Source organism: Rhamphochromis longiceps, linkage group LG14, assembly GCF_057381845.1.
Source record: "Rhamphochromis longiceps isolate RC_006_pf linkage group LG14, R_longiceps_female_GT1.1, whole genome shotgun sequence".
In the NCBI taxonomy this organism is placed as follows: domain Eukaryota; kingdom Metazoa; phylum Chordata; class Actinopteri; order Cichliformes; family Cichlidae; genus Rhamphochromis; species Rhamphochromis longiceps.
Genome location: NC_140570.1, coordinates 28,391,956 through 28,414,712, shown reverse-complemented (window position 1 = coordinate 28,414,712; position 22,757 = coordinate 28,391,956). Strand labels below are relative to the sequence as shown.

At 40.7% G+C, this 22,757-nt stretch overlaps 1 protein-coding gene across 5 annotated transcripts; it reads right to left on the bottom strand.

Annotated features, from left to right (window-relative positions):
- Window positions 1-361: 361 nt before the first annotated feature.
- picalmb (phosphatidylinositol binding clathrin assembly protein b) lies at window positions 362-21,569 on the bottom strand. 5 transcript variants are annotated; one of them, XM_085429472.1, is made up of 23 exons: window positions 20,850-21,569; window positions 16,127-16,269; window positions 15,922-15,997; window positions 15,729-15,831; window positions 14,108-14,201; window positions 13,786-13,897; window positions 13,573-13,679; window positions 13,444-13,485; window positions 12,286-12,371; window positions 12,042-12,165; window positions 11,786-11,919; window positions 10,262-10,362; window positions 9,932-10,084; window positions 9,483-9,566; window positions 7,647-7,739; window positions 7,307-7,417; window positions 5,572-5,688; window positions 5,434-5,464; window positions 5,218-5,317; window positions 4,165-4,224; window positions 3,691-3,795; window positions 3,197-3,302; window positions 362-1,774 (listed from the first exon to the last, which is right to left on the bottom strand). In XM_085429472.1, exons 1-22 carry the CDS (start codon window positions 20,977-20,979, stop codon window positions 3,210-3,212), a joined length of 2,199 nt encoding a protein of 732 aa, XP_085285598.1. In that variant the 5' UTR covers window positions 20,980-21,569; the 3' UTR covers window positions 362-1,774; window positions 3,197-3,209. The 5 variants fall into 5 exon arrangements, with proteins under 5 accessions (XP_085285598.1, XP_085285594.1, XP_085285595.1 ...); XM_085429468.1 differs by lacking the exon at window positions 9,483-9,566 and having other exon boundaries at window positions 20,850-21,568; XM_085429469.1 differs by lacking the exons at window positions 3,197-3,302; window positions 9,483-9,566 and having other exon boundaries at window positions 20,850-21,567.
- Window positions 21,570-22,757: the final 1,188 nt, after the last annotated feature.

Sequence of the window (22,757 nt, the reverse complement as noted above, 5' to 3'; positions counted from 1 at the left end):
GACTTAAGGGTTGAAAGACAGTCAAACTGGAGAGTAAATTTGTTTCTATTAGTATGTTACTATGATTTAAGTATAGACTGTATATGAAAGATTGATTGATTTTTTTTGGAGCCAGATGTGAGCATATTGGATGAAAGGCCAGTGATACAACCATAAAGCGCTAACATGTGTTTTTGCTAATTAGAGCCAATTAAAATACCTGATTTTCACTCACTAAAGCCGAAAAACTTCTTGGAACACACTGCGCCCACACAAGATTCAGCACGTAATTTAGTGACAGCCTGTTGTGTGAAAACGTGCTATAATCCAGTGCTATCAGGTAAACCGCTTCAACTATTAACTAGCAAAACATAAACAAGAGTTTGTGGAAGCTGCTCTTTATTTGAAAAAGAAAAGAAAAGACTTCAGTCATTGTCTGCTACACGTTCTAATTACATAAAGAAAACATCTGCGGAGACAAACGCAGAGAATATCCTGAATCAAACTTAGGTAGAGTCAAATTTGATTGAATTGCTTTCATATTTCATACATCTTTCAACGTTTGCGTTCAAAGAACAGTCAGGTTTTATATACACAGAGCACCGATCAACAGTGCGTCTCCTCTGCCACCCTGCCCTCGGGATCTTTTATACAATTAATTTACAACTAATCTGCGACTCTTTTCCCCTCCACTGGACACGCCATCCGCCCTCCCACCCCCGCCCCCTCTCACTGAGGAACTGCAGTGTGGAAAGATGTGTGCAACATGAAGACAACTCGTTCACATTCAGAGTAAAGGCAGCCTTGATTACAGTCAGTGAGTCAATGGCATGCCAAGCTTAAAGCAAATGGAGCCCACCACCCAGTGCGACGCCTCAGATTCGTGGATGAAGTGTGTTATTTTTTTGTTTTTTTGTTTGTTTTTTTCCAACTAGTCAGAAAAACTGATCCATTGCAAAGTAAAACCCTAGGCACAGAATCAACTATATACTGTTAACTGACTTGTACTCTAACCCCTGCTCTTTAATTACAACGGGGACTGTGAAGTCCTTCACCTAGTAGAAAATTTTCTTAACACAAAAAGAATATTTAGTGCTCTATCATTCCGCTTAATAGGTGTCATTTATATAATAGCTATTTTTTTTTAACTCTATCTCTTAATGATAGTCTGAGATCCTTGTTTAATGCTGAAGCACTCCCACGTGTTCTGTAGTTTTTACATTATTATTATTTTTTCCCCCCAATCTTAAACCAATAATCATAAATAAATACAAACAACACACAAGGAATGTCTACTGTAAACACGGTAAAAAAGACAAAAACTAAACAGGTGTAAACGTCATTAGCATCACTACTTAGTGACAGTTAAATAACCGTAGGGAATAGATGACTGATGACTGGATCAAGAAAGGGAAGGACTGCTCTACTTTCCCTTCCACTCCCTCCCCTCTGAACATCAACCCTTTATATCCAACCACAGCATGTCCAAATACATCAACATTTAAGTTTCTCAGCACCCAAAACTATCTTTACAGATTACACTGTAAAACGGATAAGGAGTCCTCTTAAGGGGTGGGTGGGTTAGACAGCAGCATCACTCGACGTCTCGGACAAGTTATAGAATAATGGGTGTGAGCTATCGCCAAACGTCATCTGGACATTGTTAGCATGGTTTCTGACAGTCGCTGCACCATTGTGTGAATGTTTCTCTGAAGACTGCAACGAGGACAAAGTTTTGCTGCTTGGGTGCTTTCATCTTCCAAGAGTCACTTCCTTCAAATTACATGAACTGCATCTGCAAGAAAAGGTCATGCACAATGTTAGAAACTCACTAAAATGCCTGCAGACATAATCCAGTCCAGCAACTGTTAACAGTCAAAACCTTACACTGATATATCCTGGCAGTGATAACAAGTAAGAGAGGAGCATTCTCTCTTAGGTCCAGTCGCATAGGCCCTTAAGACCAGTTGATGACTGGCTGCTTGGGAAAACCCAAGTGGTTGCTGAAGTTTGCTAGGTGAAATCTGTTGAAAAGAGGGTGCTGCTCCAAAAAACCCCTCCTTGCGTCGATCACTGACAGATTGCCATGGTCATCTGTAGTTTGGATGGTAGATCCTGAGCTGTCAACTGCTCACCCAGTGGAAGTCAAACTGGGAAATGTGACAAACTGGAAACAGACCATTCACAACTTTTGCCTTACTGTTGAATCCAAGAGCAGCATCTTTCATCCAAACTGCAAGTAACCAAAGCAATCGAAAGGAGATTGGCAACCAGTTTCATCTTGCAACTAACAACAACCACTTGCCAAATGGTCGGGGGATGAATATTTCTTTATCCAGGTTGTTACTGATTAGTCTCTAGGCCTATGTGACTGGGACCTTAAATTAACCCAAAATCTTCATATCTAGGAGTCTTAACACTGTTAACCATGAACCAGCCTGTTCATGAGCACATTCGCCAACGACAGCACCATGAATACAAAGAGCATTCAAATTTATGCCGAAGTGTTTCTTAAGGGCAGGACTTGTTGTTTTTAGACTTCCAGAGTACAAAAACAAACAAAAAAGGTACAGAAATTGTTAGCAGCGTTGAACTTCTCCTAATTTAAGCTACAGTAGTTAACAGAATTAGGTCCACTATTAATTAGTGTGGTTACACTACAATAATAGAAACTTGATGGAAATTAGTCTGACAACTGTGAAATTCAGATTAGTGGCTAAATCCCACATAGTTGTTAATTTCTATTACGCTATCTGCTAACGCCATCATTTCAAACACAATGTTTGTTTCTCACATAAAATAAAACACTCTATTTGGATCATGATGATTAATTTAATTTCTCTAATACATGGATATAACATTAGCTTCATTAGCAGCTACTGCTTACGTAGGTTTCTGATAGCAAAATGAGACATTTATCATTAGTATATATATATGTTAGGTCAGAGCTTAGCAAACATGCTGTTAGTTCACCAATGTCTACACAGTTCAGAGAAAACAGGTTTGAGCAACATGTGGTGATAGTGGATGAACTAGGGGTTAGAATGAGTATGGCTAAATCTGTCAATAAGGCAAGCAATCTGAGCAACACCACGTTAACATTAGTAAAAAGCAATACATCTAATCAGATGGATTTATACTGAATACAAATTAAACAAATGGATAACTGGACATGCAAAGCATGCAGGTGCATCCACAAGCAAAGAGCATGATGTACCTAAAGAGATGCTCTACAAGAAATCCTTGAGAGAGAGGTGTGCAAACGGGTCCTGTCCAGGGGCTCGGAGAGGACTCTGGCTGGAAGGACTAGAGGCTGCAGAGGGCTATTTCAGGGAGAAATACAGGAGGTAGGAGGACCAGAGGAGAAGTCAGAGTCAGTACAGAGACTGAAGGAGGGATGAGATTAGTCTGGAGAAGCTGTGATGTATGAGAGAAGGGTTAATTAAAAAAAAAAGAAAAAAGGCTTTTTTTTTGGAACAGGGAGTCAAAACAAGGGAGATGATTCACAGTTTTTGTCCCATTCAGCTCTACAGAGTGAAGGGTTCATTTGTTAAAACTGTCATCATCCTCAGCAATATCACACTGACAACAAAACTTACAGTGACTAATCATGGTGCACATCACAGCACAATGGATACACCAGTTTACTCAACCTGATAACTGTGCAAACTTTACTGTGCATCAACCCGGAGCAAACTAACGTGCACCCACCTGAGCACTAGACACAGAGCTAAAGGGGTTGGGTGGCCTCATGACCGGCTGGGAGTACATCATGGTGGGCGGATTCATCATCCCCATAGAGCCCATTTGTGGAGGCTGCAGCAAGTTAAACATCAATTTCAGAGGGGTCAGTAGTGAGCACAAACAACACAATCACATCATCCTGAATCTCTCAGATCTATCTGCTGATGAAAACTGAATATTAATATTTATAGACTGAATTAAATAAAAACTACTGAGAACTCACCTCTCACTTTACTTATCAGCCTTGAGAATATTTACATCAGCAAACAATGAGTCACTTGACCCACTTTAAGTGCATTTAATTAATTCTCCAAGTGATAAAGAGCACGGGAAATATTTATCTAACAAGCTGATTTGACAACTTCCTGAATGGATATCCAGCTTATTTTTCTTTCACACTTCAAACGAAATGAGTTTTACAGATGCTTTACACGTACTTACCATGCCATATCCCATCATGCCTGTGGGTGTGGTGGCAGGGAAGGCCATGATCGACGGAGGCTGAGGAGACACAAACAGGTCAGGTAAGACAAGGCAAGGCAACAACATTAAATGTGACAGCCACGGTGACAGGGGTACAAAGGTCGCGACTCAACAGCTGGTCTAGCTCCTTTTTAATTACCTCCTCCTTGTCAGTGCACGCTGATTCTTTACTTTTCATATTGCAAAATATGGAGCGCAACAAATGGAAACCTTTGAGGCTTTGACAAAATTAAACGATGGTTACTTTATGAGCAGATAAAAACCTCTACTCCCACGACAATAACGTGCAGCAACTCTTTGTTTTCCAGCACTAATGTCTGCCATCTAAAGCCCTCCAGGGCTTGTTAAGCTCCACTGATTGTGCGAAACGTTCATTAAAAGAATCCTGAACAACATAGCTTTACACTGCTGTAATTTTGATTCACCTCAACAATGGGTTTGAAATAAAGCAATCAACATTTGATTGAAGTGCAGACTTTCAGCTTTAATTCAAGGAGCTTAACACAAGTATTGTATTAATGTGGCTGTGGTAAAGACCTGACGATGCATCTCAAGGGAGGAAACTCAGCATTTTGCTTGATTTAGCATCAAAGTATTTCAAATAATGCCCATATCTTTATGTTAATTTGTCCAATTACTCTGAACCTATTAAAAATGGACTTAATTCGTTAAAACCGTGATTAAAAGCTGAGGACTTGCCCTTCAATCACAGCCTCATCACTTTACTTCAAACCCATTAAGCTGTTGTGCAGAACCAAATTACCAAAACTGTGCCTTTGTCCAAATATATATATATATATATATATATATGTGTGTATCTGACTACAGACAGTTATAGACTGTTTAAAGCACCAGTACCTGTTCCAAGGTTCTGTTTATAGCTATGGATGTAATTAGTAACAGATTTTGAGTTTATGTAAGAGAACCCAGATGTTCTGGTTTCATGTCAGCTCTCTATTTGACAGCAGAATAAGAGCAAAAAATCTGCAGTGAAAAGTTTGTTTGTGTCACCATGGAGACAGGGTTCCAGGTCGTAGTTGGCGCCGCCTTGGGCTGCCAGTTGGTGCCGCCGGTCATCCTCTTCTCCCCTGGCTGGCTCCAGTGGATGTCACTGCGGATTAACACAGCCAATGTTAGCGCCAGCCCTTAAGTGGCCCGAGAGCACAGAGCCGCTGAAGCGCACGTGCGCATACACACACACACACAGAGCGACGAAGCATCACTTACTTCTTCATCGTGCCATTTCCAATGCCGAGGTCTGAAAAAGGAAATACAACGAGCAGCTGTTAGCCTGCAAATGTTTCCCCCCCCTTTAATGAACACTTGCTTTAATTAGAGCAGCTAAAAGCAAAGCATCACACTCACTGCCCACAAGGTTGGCCAGGGAGGAGTCAAGGTCATCTGACACCAACTTCTCTGGCTGCTGATTGGACGGCTGGTTAGAGCCGGCAAGAGTCGGTTTCAGGATACCCCCAGTAATATCTGACAAGACAGAACAGAGGACTGGCTCAGAAAAGAAAAGATATTCGTCACAATGTAATAATGACAAAATCCGTCCGTAACAAACACTTAGAACTGGGGCTTATTTTCTTATTATAAATTCTATTTTTCATGAATTTTAATCCTTCTGTGCCAGCTGACACAGTATTACCTTTTTCGTTAATCTAGTAAACATAAAATTACTACAAATGCGACTAACGTACCTCCAGTGTTATTAAAAAAAAAAAAAAAAAAAGACACTTTTATTCATTTGGATTTTTGTTTTCAGCCCTTTAGCTCAGTTTTTGGCTTCTACCTATTCCTGGAAAAAAAGATATGGCCACAGCTGACAACATCTGAAATCATTAAAGTTCCTGCAACACTTGTGTTATACCAGAACTAACAAGTATCCAGCAGCCGTGATCAGGGTCCCTTTATCCTCTTTTCCATGCACACCTTGGCGTCAGCTGCCAGCGGTATGGCACCAGCTAGTAGCTAATTAATATGATGTTTCTCTGCAGTTTGGTGTTGCCAGATAGCTTCAAGTGACATTTAGAGATTTTAAAAAAGAAAGAAAAGAAAACAGTTGCTTGTTTGGGCCAAAAACAGCGCTATGAGGGCAGAAAAGGGCGAACCAAAACAGTTTACAATGCCGATTACGAGTTCTGCAGTTTTCTCCCCCAAGCAAAACATATTATGTTAGCAGCATCTGCTTTAAAGAAATTAAAGTAACCACTAACAACGTGTGAAATAGTGGGTTTTTTCTTCTTGAGCGATTCAAAAAGAAAAAAACACCAATAAGTGCTAGAGGTGTGTGCCTGTTTCGGACTGAATATATAAATGAAAAGGATATAATGGTCTGTATGTTATGTGGTTTATTCCTTCTTATAAAACAAAGGTGCCATTTTTGTTTAGAGTGCATTGATAATCACTCTCTAATCCTTTCAGGGTTTTCTGGAAACTGTTTTCATTCTCTGTTCAAACAGATGATTTGAAGAGATTGAATTTGTTATTTCATCATTGAAATTCTGCACATTCAGTAAGTTATCAGTGTTTAAAACACTTCTTAAAATCAATTATACCCACCAAAATACTACGAGTGAAAATTTTTCTTAGCCTAACTCTGATTTGAGGTCTATCATCTGTCAGTTTCTTCACTATATGCAGTTTTTTGGCTGCTTGCAGACACACAGACAGTGTGGGGTAAAAATAACCCAGAAGAAAAACACCAGTATGTTCGTGCATTGGCGACTTGCAAGATGGGGCTGAGAGCTGCAGGTGTTTCAGCTGCATCTGACGTCAGGACCAGACACAGCTATCCAAAGCAAATAACATGACTTAGTGCAGTTCTAAATAGCAAGATTTCGCTGTTTTTCTTCAAGCAACTACAGCTAAAATAAATGGTAGAAAAAACAAAACATTAATGTGGTCCACTATCTTTCAGATATTTCCTCCCCCTTTTCGTGAGGAAAAAAAAAAAAAAAAAAAACTTTCTTCAGCTAAGTGAAGGACTGTTTTTGATCCATCATCTGCAAACTATAATTAAGCACTGTCTGCCTTACTAAGAGACAAAAAGCTATGGTACTGGTATTGCCAGTTCACTTGAATGTGAAATCCTTACCATCAGAATTGAGGCTACTGCTGCCTGTGGCTTTGGCTCCAAAAACTGACTCAAAGTCCACTTGCAGTCCCCCCGCTGATGGCTGTGGAGGGGCCTGTGGTGTTGAGTATCCTTCAGAGAGATGAAAGAGAAGAGTGCTGTAGTTACACAGTTACAAGATGAGAAATACTCTAAAAACTGACCACGGCCTGGACCCAAGGTTTCTGCACCAGCACTTCTAACTACAGAAATTCTAGACATTTGAACACAGAGCAGAATAACACAGCTTCCTCTACAGGATGGAAAAAAAAAGCATTGATCTACTGATGAATGAGGCAGAGAGATGCCTTCAGTACTCTACCTCTGAATAGACCTGCTACAGAAGAGGGCTCAGTGGGGAAGGGAGCCTGATGTGGGAGGTGCTGGGCAATGGACACTGGACCACAGAAGGAGTCTGACACGCCACAGGAAGCAAGAAGAACACAAAGAAAAGAAAGACAGGAAGAAAGAAAGTATTTCAAGGCCAGGCCGAGAGACATGGAGGAAGTGACAGCAATATTACATAAAGAAAGACGAGAGCTAACATGTACAAAAGTTATTAAACTCTTAAGCAAAATTTGAGGTGGATATGTACCGCAGCAACCCAAAGGCAAGCATTAAAGGAATAGTTTGACATTTTGGAGATTAATACTAATTGATCAGACTAGCATATGTTACACTTAGCTTAACATGAAAACTGAAAATAGGTGGACACCTAAAGAAAATGGCTGGTGGTAGATCGGATCAGCTGGAGGAACATTATATTTTGATTGGCAGTTGTTCCTGTCAAGCAAGTAATGCAGCTGTGAGCATTCACAAAAGGTCACATGGCAGCTAGCTTGGTCAGACTTTGCTAAATAGCTTGCTTAATGTCAAACTGTTTTGCTGCTGATGAGAAGCATGAACCAGTGAATTATTATTTTTTTTTTTTTACACTGATTGAAAAGACCAATAGTTTCTGCATGTTTTGAAAACCCACATAAAAGAAATGGCTTTTAAATATTTAAGGAAAAAGTCTCAAAGCTCAAAATAACATTACACAAGGCTTTTGACTAAATCCTAGTCCTTTAACCAGGCAGAGAGTATCAACAAAACTGTGATACTGTAAAGAAGTACCAGAGTTTTGGTTGGCTCACGCTGCAGCCTGAGGGGATTTACAGTAGTATTATTTCTGAGTGACACACTGACTAAAAGAGTTCAAACTGTCCACATTTTGACATAAACTCAAGTGACTTTGAACGTGACATGGTTGTTAGTGCCGACAGGCTAGTCTGAGCATTTCACAAACTGCTGATCTGTTGCAATTTTCCCACACTATCTCTAGGGTTTACAGAGCACATCAGGTGCCACTCCTGCCAGCTAAGAACACAAATCTACAGTTTGCACAGCTTCACAAAAACTGAACAAGACTGGAAAAATGTTGCCTGGATTTGGAGTCTCGATTTTTGCTGCAATATTCAGTTGGTATGGTCAGAATTGAGCATAAACATGAAAGGATGGATCCATTCTGCCTTGTATCAACAGTTCAGGCTGGTAGTAGTGATGCAATTGTGTAGAGGATTTTTCCTGGCACACTTCAGGCCCCTTAACACCAACTGAGCATCATTTCATCACCTGCTGCTGACTACATCCACCCCTTTACAATCACAGTGTACCTGACTTCTGATTGCCGCTTCCACTAGCATAATGGGTTATAGCTCAAATGATCTCAAACTTGTTTCTTGAATAGTTAAGTTGGTTAATGAGTTAAGTGTATTCAAATGACCTCCATAGTCACCAGACCAACCCAACACAATATACTTAAGATGTGGTGGAACAAGAGAGCTGCATCATGGATGTGCTTCAATAAATTTGCAGCAACAGTGTGATGCTACCAGGTCAAAATGGCCCCAAATCACTAAGGAACAGCTCCAGAGCAACGCTGTCACAGTCACTGATCCAACCCAGCAACCTAACCAAACCTAACCCTAATTTAACAAATATTACCATTTGTTAAAATATTTTCCCAAAATGTCAGACCTTTCCTTTAACACAAGTTTCTGCCTATATTTCTACCATGGATGACAAAATAATGGCTCTTTGGGGGAGGGAGGGGGATTTGCATAGGATCCTATGTTTGCCAGGAAACATAGGCTGTGATGGGGAGCCATCATAGTACCTGAGATGGAGTGCTCTATCCGCACTGTGCGTTTGTAATTGGTTGAAACGGATGAGTTTGTGTCAATAAAGGGATTGTAACGATCTGGAGAATCAAAAATAGTGTTGGTAAAAGAAGAACATATTTCCACTTAAAGCTCTAAGGCATCTTTGCACTACAATGCAACACCAAACTTCATTAAAAGAGCCCAAACTACCTCCATAGCAGGACATGGAGGACCCTGTTTGGTACATGAGAGGCACAAAGAGGCTAAGAAGCTAACGTAATTTGAGCTTGAGCTTAGAACAGGAAGACAGGAAGAGAGAACTGAGATGTGTATAAGCAGACAGGTAATTAACATTCAAACTAAACCAGCAGAGGGAAAACATGCAGGCTAATCATGCTTATAAGAAGCTACACAGAAATGAACAAGCACGACAAGACTTCTGAGAAACAAAATGATTTGTTACCACCAAACACTTCATGACCAGATGTCCTAGAGGAAAAGCTAACACCGTCTGAAGACACGACAGGTAAGTGAGTGGCATCGACAACGAGTTTTGAGAGGAAAGGGTTAAGGTTTGGCATGGAATCATCTCCAGCTTCAGTAGACGTGAAAGGATCTATGCGGGCAGAAGAAAGAGAGAGAGAGAGACAGAAAAGCAAAAGACAGAAGAAAGTGAAGAGCAGAGGAAGATGTGGGATTCAGAGTCAGACAACAACAAGAGGAAAGCATGCAGAACAAATAAAGTCCAGAAGCAGATGTTGGTTGGAACGTGATGGGAGAGGCGACAGTTCACCTGCCCATGCTGTCGCTGCTGGAAGCCCTGTGGTGCCTGATTGCATGGAGGGCTGGAAAGTAGGCTGCAGGTCAAAAAGGTCGCTCTCCATCTTCACTGCACTGTGGACAGAAGAAAAAAGCCTGGTAAACAAATCCATAATACAGCCCCGGAAACTGCTTGATTATAGTGTTTATCCTGGTCTCTTCTGACAGATAACCATTTGGAGTTAATGGCCGAAAAGGCTGCTCTAGTGGGGAAGGGTTAATCTTTTTTGTTTCTAAATCAAATATTATGCTTTCATAGCTCTTGTCATATTTAAATGTACACATTGAGCAAAATCACTTTAATAAAACTTTTACTTTGTCATGTGGCTCCCTGATCCAGAAATACATCATCTTATACCACCAACCACCATTAGTATATTATTTTAATATAGAAGCATGTGTTTTCCAACCAGAAGTCTCTCCCTTAAGCTTTTCAGTGTAAATACACTCACTTGCTACTTTATTGGGTACACCTGCTCAGTTGCTCATTAACGCAAGTATATAATCAGTCAATTTCATGGCAGCAATTCAATTCATTGAGGCACGTAGACAAGGTCAAAACAACCTGCTGAAGTTCAAATCGAGCATTACAATATTTCAATGAGCGGCAGTTCCTGGGGCAAAAATGCCTCGTTGATGTTAGAGGTCAGAGGAAGAAGGCAGCAGTAACCTGAATAACCACTCACTACAACTACAGTATGCAGAAGAGCATCTCTGTGCACAGATGGGCTACAGGTAGTAGAAGACCACACCAAGTGCAATTGACGCTGTTCTTAAGCTAAGAACAGGAAACTGAGGCTAAAATTTGCATGTTTCAGAAGACTGAAAAACATTTGTTGTTCAGGAAGTCTTGATTTCTGTTGTAACATTCAGATGGTGAGGTCAGAATTAAGTGTAAACATGAAAGCATGCATTCATCCTGCCTTGGTTAAGTCAGGTGGTGGAGATGTAATGGTGTGGGGACATTTTCTTGGCACACTTTGTGCCTATTTGCACTAACGGAGTGTCACTTAAATGCCACCGCCTACCTGAATATTATTGTTGACCATGTCTGTCCCTTTATGACAACAGTGTACTCATTTTCTAATGGCTGCTTCTAGCGCCAATGTGATAATAAACTGACTACACCTCTGGGTTACAGACTGCAGCTGTAGAAGAGGAAGCATTATGAAGGGTGAAACGTACCCGTTATCCTTTCCCTGGGCACACGGTGAGATCATGTAATTTTTTGAATGATCACCAGTCTCAAACCCAAAATCAAGAAAACCAACAAAATACTTTTCAGCTGATTAATAAACTGCTTCAGCTATCTCACATGTACATCCTCTCATGTCATTACTAGCATGAGCATCTCATCGTGACTGTTTGATACCTTCTTCTGCAACGACAATGCCGGCAAAGGTTCCCTACATGTCCTAATTACTCACAATTTTATATGTTATAAATTAGTTACTGAAGCGCTTTCTTTTCAAGTACAAAATATAGATCTAAGCAGTACCCATTGGAGCAGCTGGGTGTAGAGAAGAGATCAATGGCTGGTGCTGTGCTGATAGTGCCCCCAGTGGTGGAGATTGGTGATGTATCAGTCGTGGCAAATGAAGGCCTCTTGGAGAGCTCTTTAAGCCTTTGTTCCTGATGAGTAATGAAGTCCAGTCAAAAAAAAAAAAAAAAAAAAAAAAAAAGCCAACGCTGGGGAGATTTAATGCATGCCACGTGAAATAATGTTTCATTTTTCGTTTCAAAAATGCATTAACCTTGAGAGCTTTGAGTCGAGCCTGTTCCTCCTCGAGAGCCGCCTGCTTCTCTCGCTCATCGACTTTAGTGAAAGACATCCCTGTGCTGGCCAGTGATGACACAGCATTGGACAGAGTGCTGGCCCTGCAGGGAAACAAATTCACACCAGATGCAGTGCAGCACAGATAAGTCAGTATGACTGATCTAATATAAATGTTGAGGTAGTTGCTGTGATCCAAGGCAAATATAAGAGGATTTATATACCTGCTGGCTGCAGTGGAATCTTTGACCTTTTTGCCCTCTAAAGAGGCCAAGTGTTGCTCTAGAGCTTCGAGAAGGCTACTAGGAGCCTGTCGTGACAGAGAACATAGAGTCAGTGACTTCCTGAGACAGAAAATGTAGTCTACATAGACATGAAGACCATAAAAGACAGTGGTGAGCAACCAAGATGGAGTACAAAACACCACACCATGAAAACTCAGGTGTAGACAGCCAATTTATGTCTTTGATCTGCACGTTTTTGGTAGCTTTGGGCTATTAGTTACCCACCACTGATCGATAACTACATTCCAGCCAAAGAGCTACTTTGGATGAGAGTAACATCTGTGTGGGATGACGTACAGCACCACAACACTTTCAGCAACCCGGCCGTTGTTGAAGTGGCGGTGTCTAAGCACAACGGGGCAGCCATTTTACAGGAGATGAGCTATGCTTGCTTACACCTCAATAACATGACCAAAAGTGAACAGAATTTTACCACGGCGAGTGTTTTTTCCTTCAACTGTTTTTCACCACGATGTAGGAGACAGAGTCAGAGCAGAGGCATGCAAAAAGACAACACTGAGGCAAGTCACGGACATAGAAGAAGAAGAGTGGAATGATAGTACTTACACAAACTGTGAACTAAAGTGGAAAGATAAGGGGAAAATACAGAATATAAAGGTGGTGACAGTGAGAGGAAAGGCTTCTTAGCTGCAGTTTTTCGGGGGTAAATTATTTATGTAAAACTGGTCCCCCAGAGACGAGCACAACAGTGTGCACAGTTTACTGTAAATTATGAAACATCTGCCACTATGCAGGCTTCAACTATAGTGTGAGGACTCCACACCTTTATTTACTGTCAGAAGAATTAGAAGAAGGTACTGGGGGCAAGAAGAAAAGAAGGAGATTCAGAAGAGGAAGAAAGAGGATAGGGAACTGGAAAAGAGGACCGCCTCCTCTGGCAGACATGCGCCCAAGAAGGAAATCATGCAAAGTGCCTAATTGTAAATAAAATGTGAGCCGAGTATACTATATTCTAGTCTAACAAGGACAATGCTGAATCAAAAAAAGAAAAAAAAAAGCAGTTAGAGCTGGCAGTAACAGAAAGAAAAGAAAAGTCTTCCTAATAAGAGTGGAAACCTCAGGTTTTCTGACGCTTACCTGTGAAAGGTCTGGAATGTCTCCTCGATCGATTCCCACCTGCTGTTAGAAAGAAAGAGCGAGTTGTGTTTGCTTCCCTGCACTCACGACAGCAGGAGCATTTGTGGAGATAAATGTAGTCTAATTTACCTCTGCTACTTTCAGGAATTCTGATATCCGGGTCATTCGAGTGAGGAACTTCTTGTAGATGTCCAGACCTTCTTTGCACTGAGTCTTCTTCATGTCAAAGTATTTCTCTGTTTGGTTATATATATAAAAAAGAAAAAAAACATTGTATTTACTTGTAATGGCCAACAACAGCACAGGATTTACAAAGACAAGGTGAGTCCGCAAAGGTCTTACCAAGCAGGTTGATAATGCCTTCATTATAAGCAGCAAAGAGCCGGATGGAGTCTTTGAAGAGCAGCATGAAGGCTGCATTGATGACTCCATTAGTCAGCTCGTTGGCATTGACCTGAGGGAAAGCAATCAGCCGAGACATTTATCTTTAAAGCTTCTGCACAGCGATTTGTTGCCACACAAAAAACAAAAAGTCTGCTTCTGAATTAGGGAAATACAGCAGTCTCGGTGCACTCTGCACACTCCAGATGAGCAGCTTCTTACTACACGAGCTGCAGAACCACGGGGGGGGGGGGGGGGGGGGGGGGCTTCACCTTAAACTCACATTGAAATCGAGAAGGGCGTCCATCTGGTTCTGAATAATGGGGATAGTCTTCAGCAGCTTCTCTGTGTTCATGGTCCTCATTACGCCGTCCACTCTGTGTGGACACACGCAGAGTCGGAGCAGGCGAGGGCAACGAGGAGAGGAGAGATGGGGAAGCAAACAGTGCAGATATTAAAACAGACTGACTTATGGGTTTACACTGATGATAGTGCTGCAAATAGTTACTGATAAATCTGTCAGCAGGCTCTAAAATGTCAAAAACAAAACAGAACAGGAAAATGTTGCTGTAATTTGTCACAGCTGAAGGGGAGATCAATCTGAAGCCTAGAGATTTTCAGTTAACCTCCTAAGACCCAAACTCTTCCATGGCATGCATTTTTAATTTCTCTTTGATATTTGGGCATATTGGGGCATATGAATGTAAAAACAAAGAATTACCAATTTTTTTTTTTTTTACCTTATTTTTGTTTTTAAGAAAAATAAGCGCCACATATGAGGATATTCGTTTAAAATTTTGATAGAACAGTAGCAGTAAAATGTCCTCGTAAGAGGATATCAGGCCCTTGTAGTGCAAAATTGAGTATTTTGGTCTATCCATCCATCCATTCGCTTCCGCTTATCCTTTTCAGGGGCGCTGGAGCCTATCCCAGCTGTCATAGGGTGAGAGGCGGGGTACACCTTGGACAGGTCGCCAGTCTGTCGCAGGGCTAACACACAGGGACAGACAACCATTCGCACTCACATTCACGCGCACATTCACACCTAGTGGTAATTTGGATTATCCGATTAACCTATCCCCACAAGCTGCATGTCTTTGGACGGTGGGAGGAAGCCGGAGTACCCGGAGGAAACCCACGCGAACACGGGGAGAACATGCAAACTCCTCACAGAAAGACTTGATGTTGGAATTGAACTCAGGACCTTCTTGCTGTGCGGCAACAGTGCTAACCACCTTGCCACCGTGCTTTTGGTCTAAATAACCCAAAATGTGATGTCCACATATGTGGACGCCAGGTCCTAGGAGGTTAAACATACACAGCTTCAAAAAGTTGTTTTAAAAAATTAAAAATTGAAATCTTTATACTGGAGAAGCCAGAACAAGCAGTACCATTTAGCACAAAGCTCTATTGTCCAGCAAACTGAGTGTCATGTTCCTCCATTACAACAACAAAAAGTATATACTAAACTTTATTTGGAAAACAAATTACAGACGAATTACAACAATTCTGTTAACTCTGCTGTGGAAGTATAAAAATGCTCAACAATTAATCTTTTGTGAATCAACTGATTAATTTATCATTTGCTATTTGACTCTATGTAATTTTTAAAAAATGGGTTATTACTATTAATTTGATACAAGTTCTGCTGAGACGGCTTAACAGTCAAAAATGCAAAAAAAGAGCCAATTTAGACAGTTTAGACAACGTATTTAAAGACCTCTCTGAGCCGTGAGTAACTGATCACTATATTTCACTATTTGATGAATTAAAACAACCCAGCTTTAGTCACAATGAGCATTATTATTTGCTTCAGATGTAAACATTCTTTCTTTAAACATATTTAAAGGGAAAGCAAGTTTACAGCTTTTATTGTAGAATAGGAAATCGGTTTCAGTGCTCACCCGCGTTTAACTTTTGTGAAGTCAAAGGCAACCTGTCTGTATGAAACTGCTTTCTCATTCAGGTATCGACTATACCTCCTGATGAATGTAGACATGTCATAGCCTGGAACGCAAGACAGGAGGTGACAAATAAGCATTTATCACAATTTACGTATTTTGTTGAAACTTCCACGATAAGAACAAAAAACGTTACCTTGTAATCCACTTTTGTCCAAGAAGTTACTGAGGTTGAAAAGTGTATTCCTTGAAGCCAAATACTGGACAAAACGCTGCAGGAGGCGTGACAACAGTTAAGGCAACATCACTAATTGGTGAAACAGACACTCAAATATTCTGCCATTAAAGTGGAACCAGTTCATTGGCTTGGATCGTAATGGGAATGGGATCAAGTGTCTCACCTCGTTACCGTAGACCATGAGGTGGTGTGTAGTGATGAGGGATTTAAACACAACCACCCAGCTGGTGTTGGTGGTCCTCTCAAACAGCGAGTCAGCCAGTTGGGGAATGTTCACGTTCATCTCGTTGGTGCAATGAATCAAATCTTAAAACAAAAGAGATTTCATACAGTTAAATTACAGTTTTTAATAACTGGAGGCTGTCCAGTGTTGTCTACTGCAGTCTGAATGAGGCATTTTACTGCTTTTTATGGCTTATCTGAAGCTCCACTGTTCTGACCTGTGGCCTGAGATCCCAACAGCTCCCATTTGTCCGCTGATTTAGATGCATATTATGCCAACAAACATTGAATAATGTTCATCAGGAATCCATTCCCAGTGTATCATTTTTTTTTGTCAGACAGGCCTTATGTTGAACCAGCAAACAGACCAACACCTGCCGCTGTCTACTGTGACAAATTAGAAACTAACAACAGATGCGCAAACTTAAAACTGGTCTCCGGTGTTCATCTAATTTCCATGTTTTCCAAAGCAGGTCACTGTGCTCACAGTAGTTCAACTTGTTCACCTGTTAACCCCAACGCTGGCAAATAATCCCAAAAATTGCGACACAGGCTAATTCACATTACTACGTTTTGTGCTGGCGATCAGTCGAGACAAAACTGAAAATGGTGAAGGAAGACTGTTCAAAATTATCTAAAAATGCTGTAAAGACCAACTATGTTACTGATGTTTTCTAATCTAACACAACACCATCAGCTTAACAGAAAACACCATTGATAATACTATAAAATACAATCAGCTAGGACACTGTAAATGATAAACTGTTAAGAAACTGTCCAACATATGTGGATAACAGAATTATCATTTGCCAAACAAATGTGACCAACAGCTCTAAAATCTGAGTATTTCCCATCTCGTTTAGTCATTTTACAGTTTAATTTCATATTGTTGGACATAAAATAGGTGAATATTTGATCACAAATCTCCAAGTCCAATACGTGCACCTAAAAAATTATACTGCGTTGTTGATCTCTGTATTATTAATGGCAGCTCTGGTGCTGTTTCCTCTAACATCTGCCAAGCTTTTTTCTGCTTCACATAAAGTCTATGCAGTTAATTAAACAATCACACCAGTAACTTACAGATCAGGTAGTAACAAAAGGTTCTTGTAGTCCTGAAGTCCTGCTATTATTCTATCCAAAATCCTCTGGAGCAGTGAGGTAAATTGGCCAAATAAGGGTATTTAAGAAAAGCGGTTTTCCACATAAAATCTGCATGATAATGACTAAATCATCATACTGTTGTTTGAGTACAATCAGGGATCACTGCAGCAGAAACCTGAAACTAATCTAGCTTATTACTGGCAGCAAACCACCCTTCTATCAGACCAGTATAAAGTGCAGGGCATAAGATGTTAACCATACATGTTCTGTCCCACTTCCTCTGATCATATGCTCTCCCCGCACCCATATGCTGGTTGAATGATACTACTCGAAGCAGCCGAGTACATCAGTGCTAATGACCCTGCCATTCACAGAAGCGATCAGACTGAAGAGGTAATTGGGCCTCCATTTCTGTCCTATATTTGACTTTTCAAAAGGCGGGGGACTCTAAGTAGGACAGGATAACCTTCCACAGAAGCAGCAGCAGAGAAGTTAGCATGGGTGGCTGAACTGCCCAGAGAAGAAAACGACGACAGAGAGGAGACGAGGCAGGAGGAGGAGGAAGAAGATGGGGGAGGAGGATGCACTGACAGCACTGTCATGTTATAATCAGCCTGCTAAATGTCCACAGTGGCTGACATGAACGATTTCTAAGTGAATCAATTCACAAGACACAAATGTATTCATGTAACTGTCATGACAATGAGTGATGCCACTGAACTGTGCATTAAAAATAAATCCGCATTTAGTCCTCATTATGCAGTTTAAATCCATGTAACGACAATCAATGCAGGATCAGCTAGAACGTGTTAAAAACAGGGCTTTATTTATAAGAATATTTATAATAGAGAATAATTATTTGCTGCTAGTTTATTTTATCTTGGGAAAAAAATTGAGAGAGAGAGACTATGCGAGCACAATGATATAAAAGAGTATTTTTATAACACTGATTTGTGCCTGTGACCCAGAAATCAGTCTTAGTGTGTCATCTTAAACATGCCTTTAGTCCTAAAATGCATCAGAGTGAGGACAGAGCAACTAAGAGAAAGGAGGCTTTCCATAGGAGCTATAAGACAGGATATAAATGATGAATTAGTTACTTATTGTGATAACTTAAAAAAACAACAATGACAAAAATGTAAATGTGTGTAAATTCTTCCACCATGTTTTGACTGATCATTGTGAACTTTTTAATACTGATCTGACATGTTTCATAAAATAAAGTTACATTTTGGCCCATTGACTCAGCGTCACTCGTTCCTCACCTCCACTACTCAAACTAAGCAGTCACTCAGGTACTAATAGCAATAACTAACAGAATTTATTGATTAACTGAATAACAAAATTAATTATCAACTACTCTGCAGATCCTCTGCACACTCTGCTATTGAATTCCCCATCTTTACTTAAATGTGACTTTAAAGTAAAGGTTGAGGTTTAAACTATGAGACACCTTTTTTCTTTTCTTTTTTTTTTAAATTTCTGGCATTTTGTGGATCAAACTGTTAATGAGTCCATGAGTCTATGTTAATGATGTCTACTTAAAGCTGATTATGATTACCAGTCAGACAGTGTCACATAAGAGGTGGCTATCAGACTTTGGACTTTTATTTATGAAGCACCTGTATAGTTTTAATAGATTCAAAGTTCAGCTACACTACAAGCTACATTCATACACTTGATTTTTACTACTGTGCACTTTGAGCTCTTCTTCCATTCCACATACGCACATACTGCCGAGTGCATCAGAGTATTGAAAACTGACAAAACTGAACATTTGGTTGTCGTGTTTACTTTTTCCTTTGATAAAAGAAGTGCCGATTTCATTAACAATGATGCGGACTGTAGAAAAACTTCTATTACATCTGCATTAAACTGAATGATATTTGACATTTGAGAACTTCGACTTTCTTCTTACACTTGAAAACCTCCATTAAAAAAAGGTGTCTGCTATATCCAGATTTAAGGACAACCTAAAAAAATAAAACATTTACAGACTACAGCTTCTCAAATGTGTTTTCAGTCTCTACAATAGGCCGCATAAATGATCAGATTCCTATAATGTTCCCTCTGCATGCATCTGGAGCCTGAAACACTCGACTACACACACACACACACACACACACACCTTTACTGTCATTAGTCATCTGTTTTAAAACTTTGTGAAATATGTGAATCTGAAAGAATTCTGAGGATTATACAGATTAAAATTTACAGATATTAAGCTAACTGTAGCTTCTTTTACTCGTAACGCACTTTTTAAAAAGCACCACATGTATCGTTCTGGTGTGTCTCCAGTCATTCACAGTACTTTCAACTCTCTAGTGAAAGTAATCCTCCTAAACTTACTCAAAATGCAGAAAATTTGTGTCAAAATGGAGATTAAAAATTGAGAAAACATAAGTAAGCCTGCCAACCCAGACAACCGACCTTTCTTAAGTGTCAACATACAATAAGAGGGCCTTGTGGCATTATGTACGCACACACATACAGGTTGTCCTGTGTGTGCTGAGACGCATCTCAGTCACGCTGGATTTATGGCTTCTTGTTGGGATCAGTCCAACAGTGTATGACTCTGCCAACTTTCACTCATGTCACCTCAGGGGAGTCGTCTGAGCAGAACAACAGGTGTGGAACCTGCAGCTTTACCATCAACCCAAAATACTCACCACAGTTTTAGCTTCTTGAGTCCAAAAACCACTGTGCTGGGTTAGCAGCCTTGAACATGGTAGATAAATATACAATCCCCCCTCCCTCCACACACACACACTGAACTCTTATGAAGACACAGGGCCTTCATAAAACCATGTTCATTGCTTTAATTTCTGTGGATCAAAATGCAGAAAAATATTGCCGCTGCATCTTTAAGTACACACAAGCAGTGACCCCTCTGATGTACTCATAAGTCAGAGGAGGGTTTAAGCCCCTGTGCCTGCGTCAGGGTGCATATGTATTCTTGTCATAGATGTGTCATGTACTGTCCGTGTCCTTTAAGGTACTCCAGGCACAAACTGTGATTTTTCTTTTTTGCTCCTTCAGTGTCACCTCAGTGTATCAGCAGGTATCAAATTACTCACTCACTCCACTAAAGATGAGAGCATTCCTGGAAATGTTGTGCAAGGGCCCACAGCTTCCTGATATATTTTGTAAGGATTTTCTGTATGAAGCAGCAGTCACATAAGCGAATTACGGCTATAATTTCAAGCTATGAGTAAATATAGGAAGTAGTGGGAGCTAAAAGAAAAAAAAGCTAGGTTTACAGCAACTTATATGTAAAACGAAAAGGCTAAATTAACTGTAAGCATAAATAAAGGCTGTCAATCTTAAGATTCCGTAATTACGTTCAAAACTATTTCAAGAAGGCCTGTGGTCAGTGTTTAAACAATATAACTAATCTCCCTGTCATGAGCAAGCGCTAGCATCTTAGCCTACGTAGCCTGTGCTAAAGGCTTTGAGGCCTAATAGCTCAGCTATCGATATAGCTTAGCTTAGTTTCCACTGGGAAGAAAATTCAGTGGTGGTTTTACCCCAAAACCCGTGTGGTGTTTAAAGATACTCACAATCCAGATGTTTCTTTTTCGGGCCCATTATTTCGTGCGTGGTGGCCTTGCATACTGTTTTCGACACGGCGGATCCCGTTACACTGTGCTGGGCTGCAGTTATCCTGTCCGTAATGCTCTGCCCCGACATCTTCGCTTCCAGTCAGTGCAACAAAAGGCTGTCAAAATATGAGGCTCGTCTGGGTTTGCCTTCAGATATGAGCTCGTACGAAAACAATAACAACAGCAAAAAATTAATAAACCCTCCACCTCCTCCTACACCGCTACCTCACCGGACCCCCCCCCCGCTTCACCCAGCTTGGTGGAAATGAAAATCAGAACTAAGGCTATGGCAGGCGCAGACCGAGGGAGGGCGGAATAATAAAGACAAGCGAAAAATGACAACAACAATAAAAAAAAAAAATGTTCGGTAGTTTATGTATTGTTGTGCCGCTCGGCTCCGTCCAGAATCAGTCAGTTTTTAAGGATGCCGTGATTGCAAGGTCCACTCGCTGACTCACTCGACCCGGATCTCAGCCTCGCTCTCATCCCGATGTGGCACACCAGATCCCTGCGTCTCTCCGCTCGCCTGCCCGCCTGCCTGCCTCCGCCGCTCCTCCTTCTCCTCCGCCTCCTCCCGCCGATGTCGCCGCCGCCACCGTCGGTCGGCTTTACAAGCTAGGACTGAAAAAGAGACCACTGAGGAGGGGAAATGGCGGGCCTGCTTTCCTCTTTTCTGTTATGAAGTGGGGAAAAATACTTACACACGACACACTGTGCTGCAGATCCTGAGTCAGATTTGCCTCCTCAGACACGCCACTAGGTCCGCTGCCGTGCAGGTGTGTACAAACTGATCGCAGACCAGCTGAAATAAAGCAGATAGGTTCAGTCAGTGAGGCCTGGATGTCGAGATGAAGCCTGTATTTTGATTGAGGACAGGAGTGTGCAGTGAGAGTTGGACTTTTGTGTTTTCAATATGTACACACTTCAAAGGAATTACTAATACTGAGTTTGAAAAAATACATGTGATTTTAATTTATTTAAAAAAATTTAATGGCCAGTAGGATAAGCAGACCTCCCATTTACATACTTTTCCTGATTTAAACTTAAATGTAGTTTCCTGTTTCGTTTTGGTGTGAAAAGAAGAAGTGGATAGAATTTTATTTTCTCAGAAACTGTTATTATTCCCTGTAAATAATAACGATCAAGTTCCAGTGTGTAAAAATGTGTGATTGCATTAGCAAAAGTGTGGCTTTGGTTTGCTAGAGCAAGCATTTTCCCCAGGAATGGCTGTGAGGCACAATGAGCCCAAGGCTTCATGGTAGGTTGAACGGGTGGTTTATCTTACTCCAGAACACAGAGACTGAACAGTTTTAAACTTGTTATGATAACTTCCTCCAGTCCTTGAGAAATTCCCATTATCACTGCTGAGTGACAATCGCCTCATTTATCTGTCTGGTCAACGTGGACTTGTCGCTAAGGCTAGCCATCCTGTCTCCTTAACAGGGGTTTGTTATTTACACACATCCTCAACCTTTACAGTGAAACATACTGAACTAAATAACATCAGTAAATCATAACAGTAAGTAAGGTTGCAACATTATTAAGAAATGAAGAAAAATTCTACACAAATATCCAATCCAACTTTATTTATAGAGCACTTTAAAACAACATGGTTGACCAAAGTGCTTTCCATTAAAAAACAGTGATAAAAATTAAAAACCATACAAGATATTTAGTAGTTCACATGTAGTATTATTCAGTTCATTTTTATTTTATTTTCTGTGCCAATTCATAACAACAACCGCCCCAGGTGCTTTCATATTGAAAGGAAGAGTCCTCCAGAAGAACCAGGCTCAAGGAGGGACCACGCCATCTGCTGTGACTGGTTGATGGAGAGAAAGGAGAGTGGGAGGAGATGAGGACAGA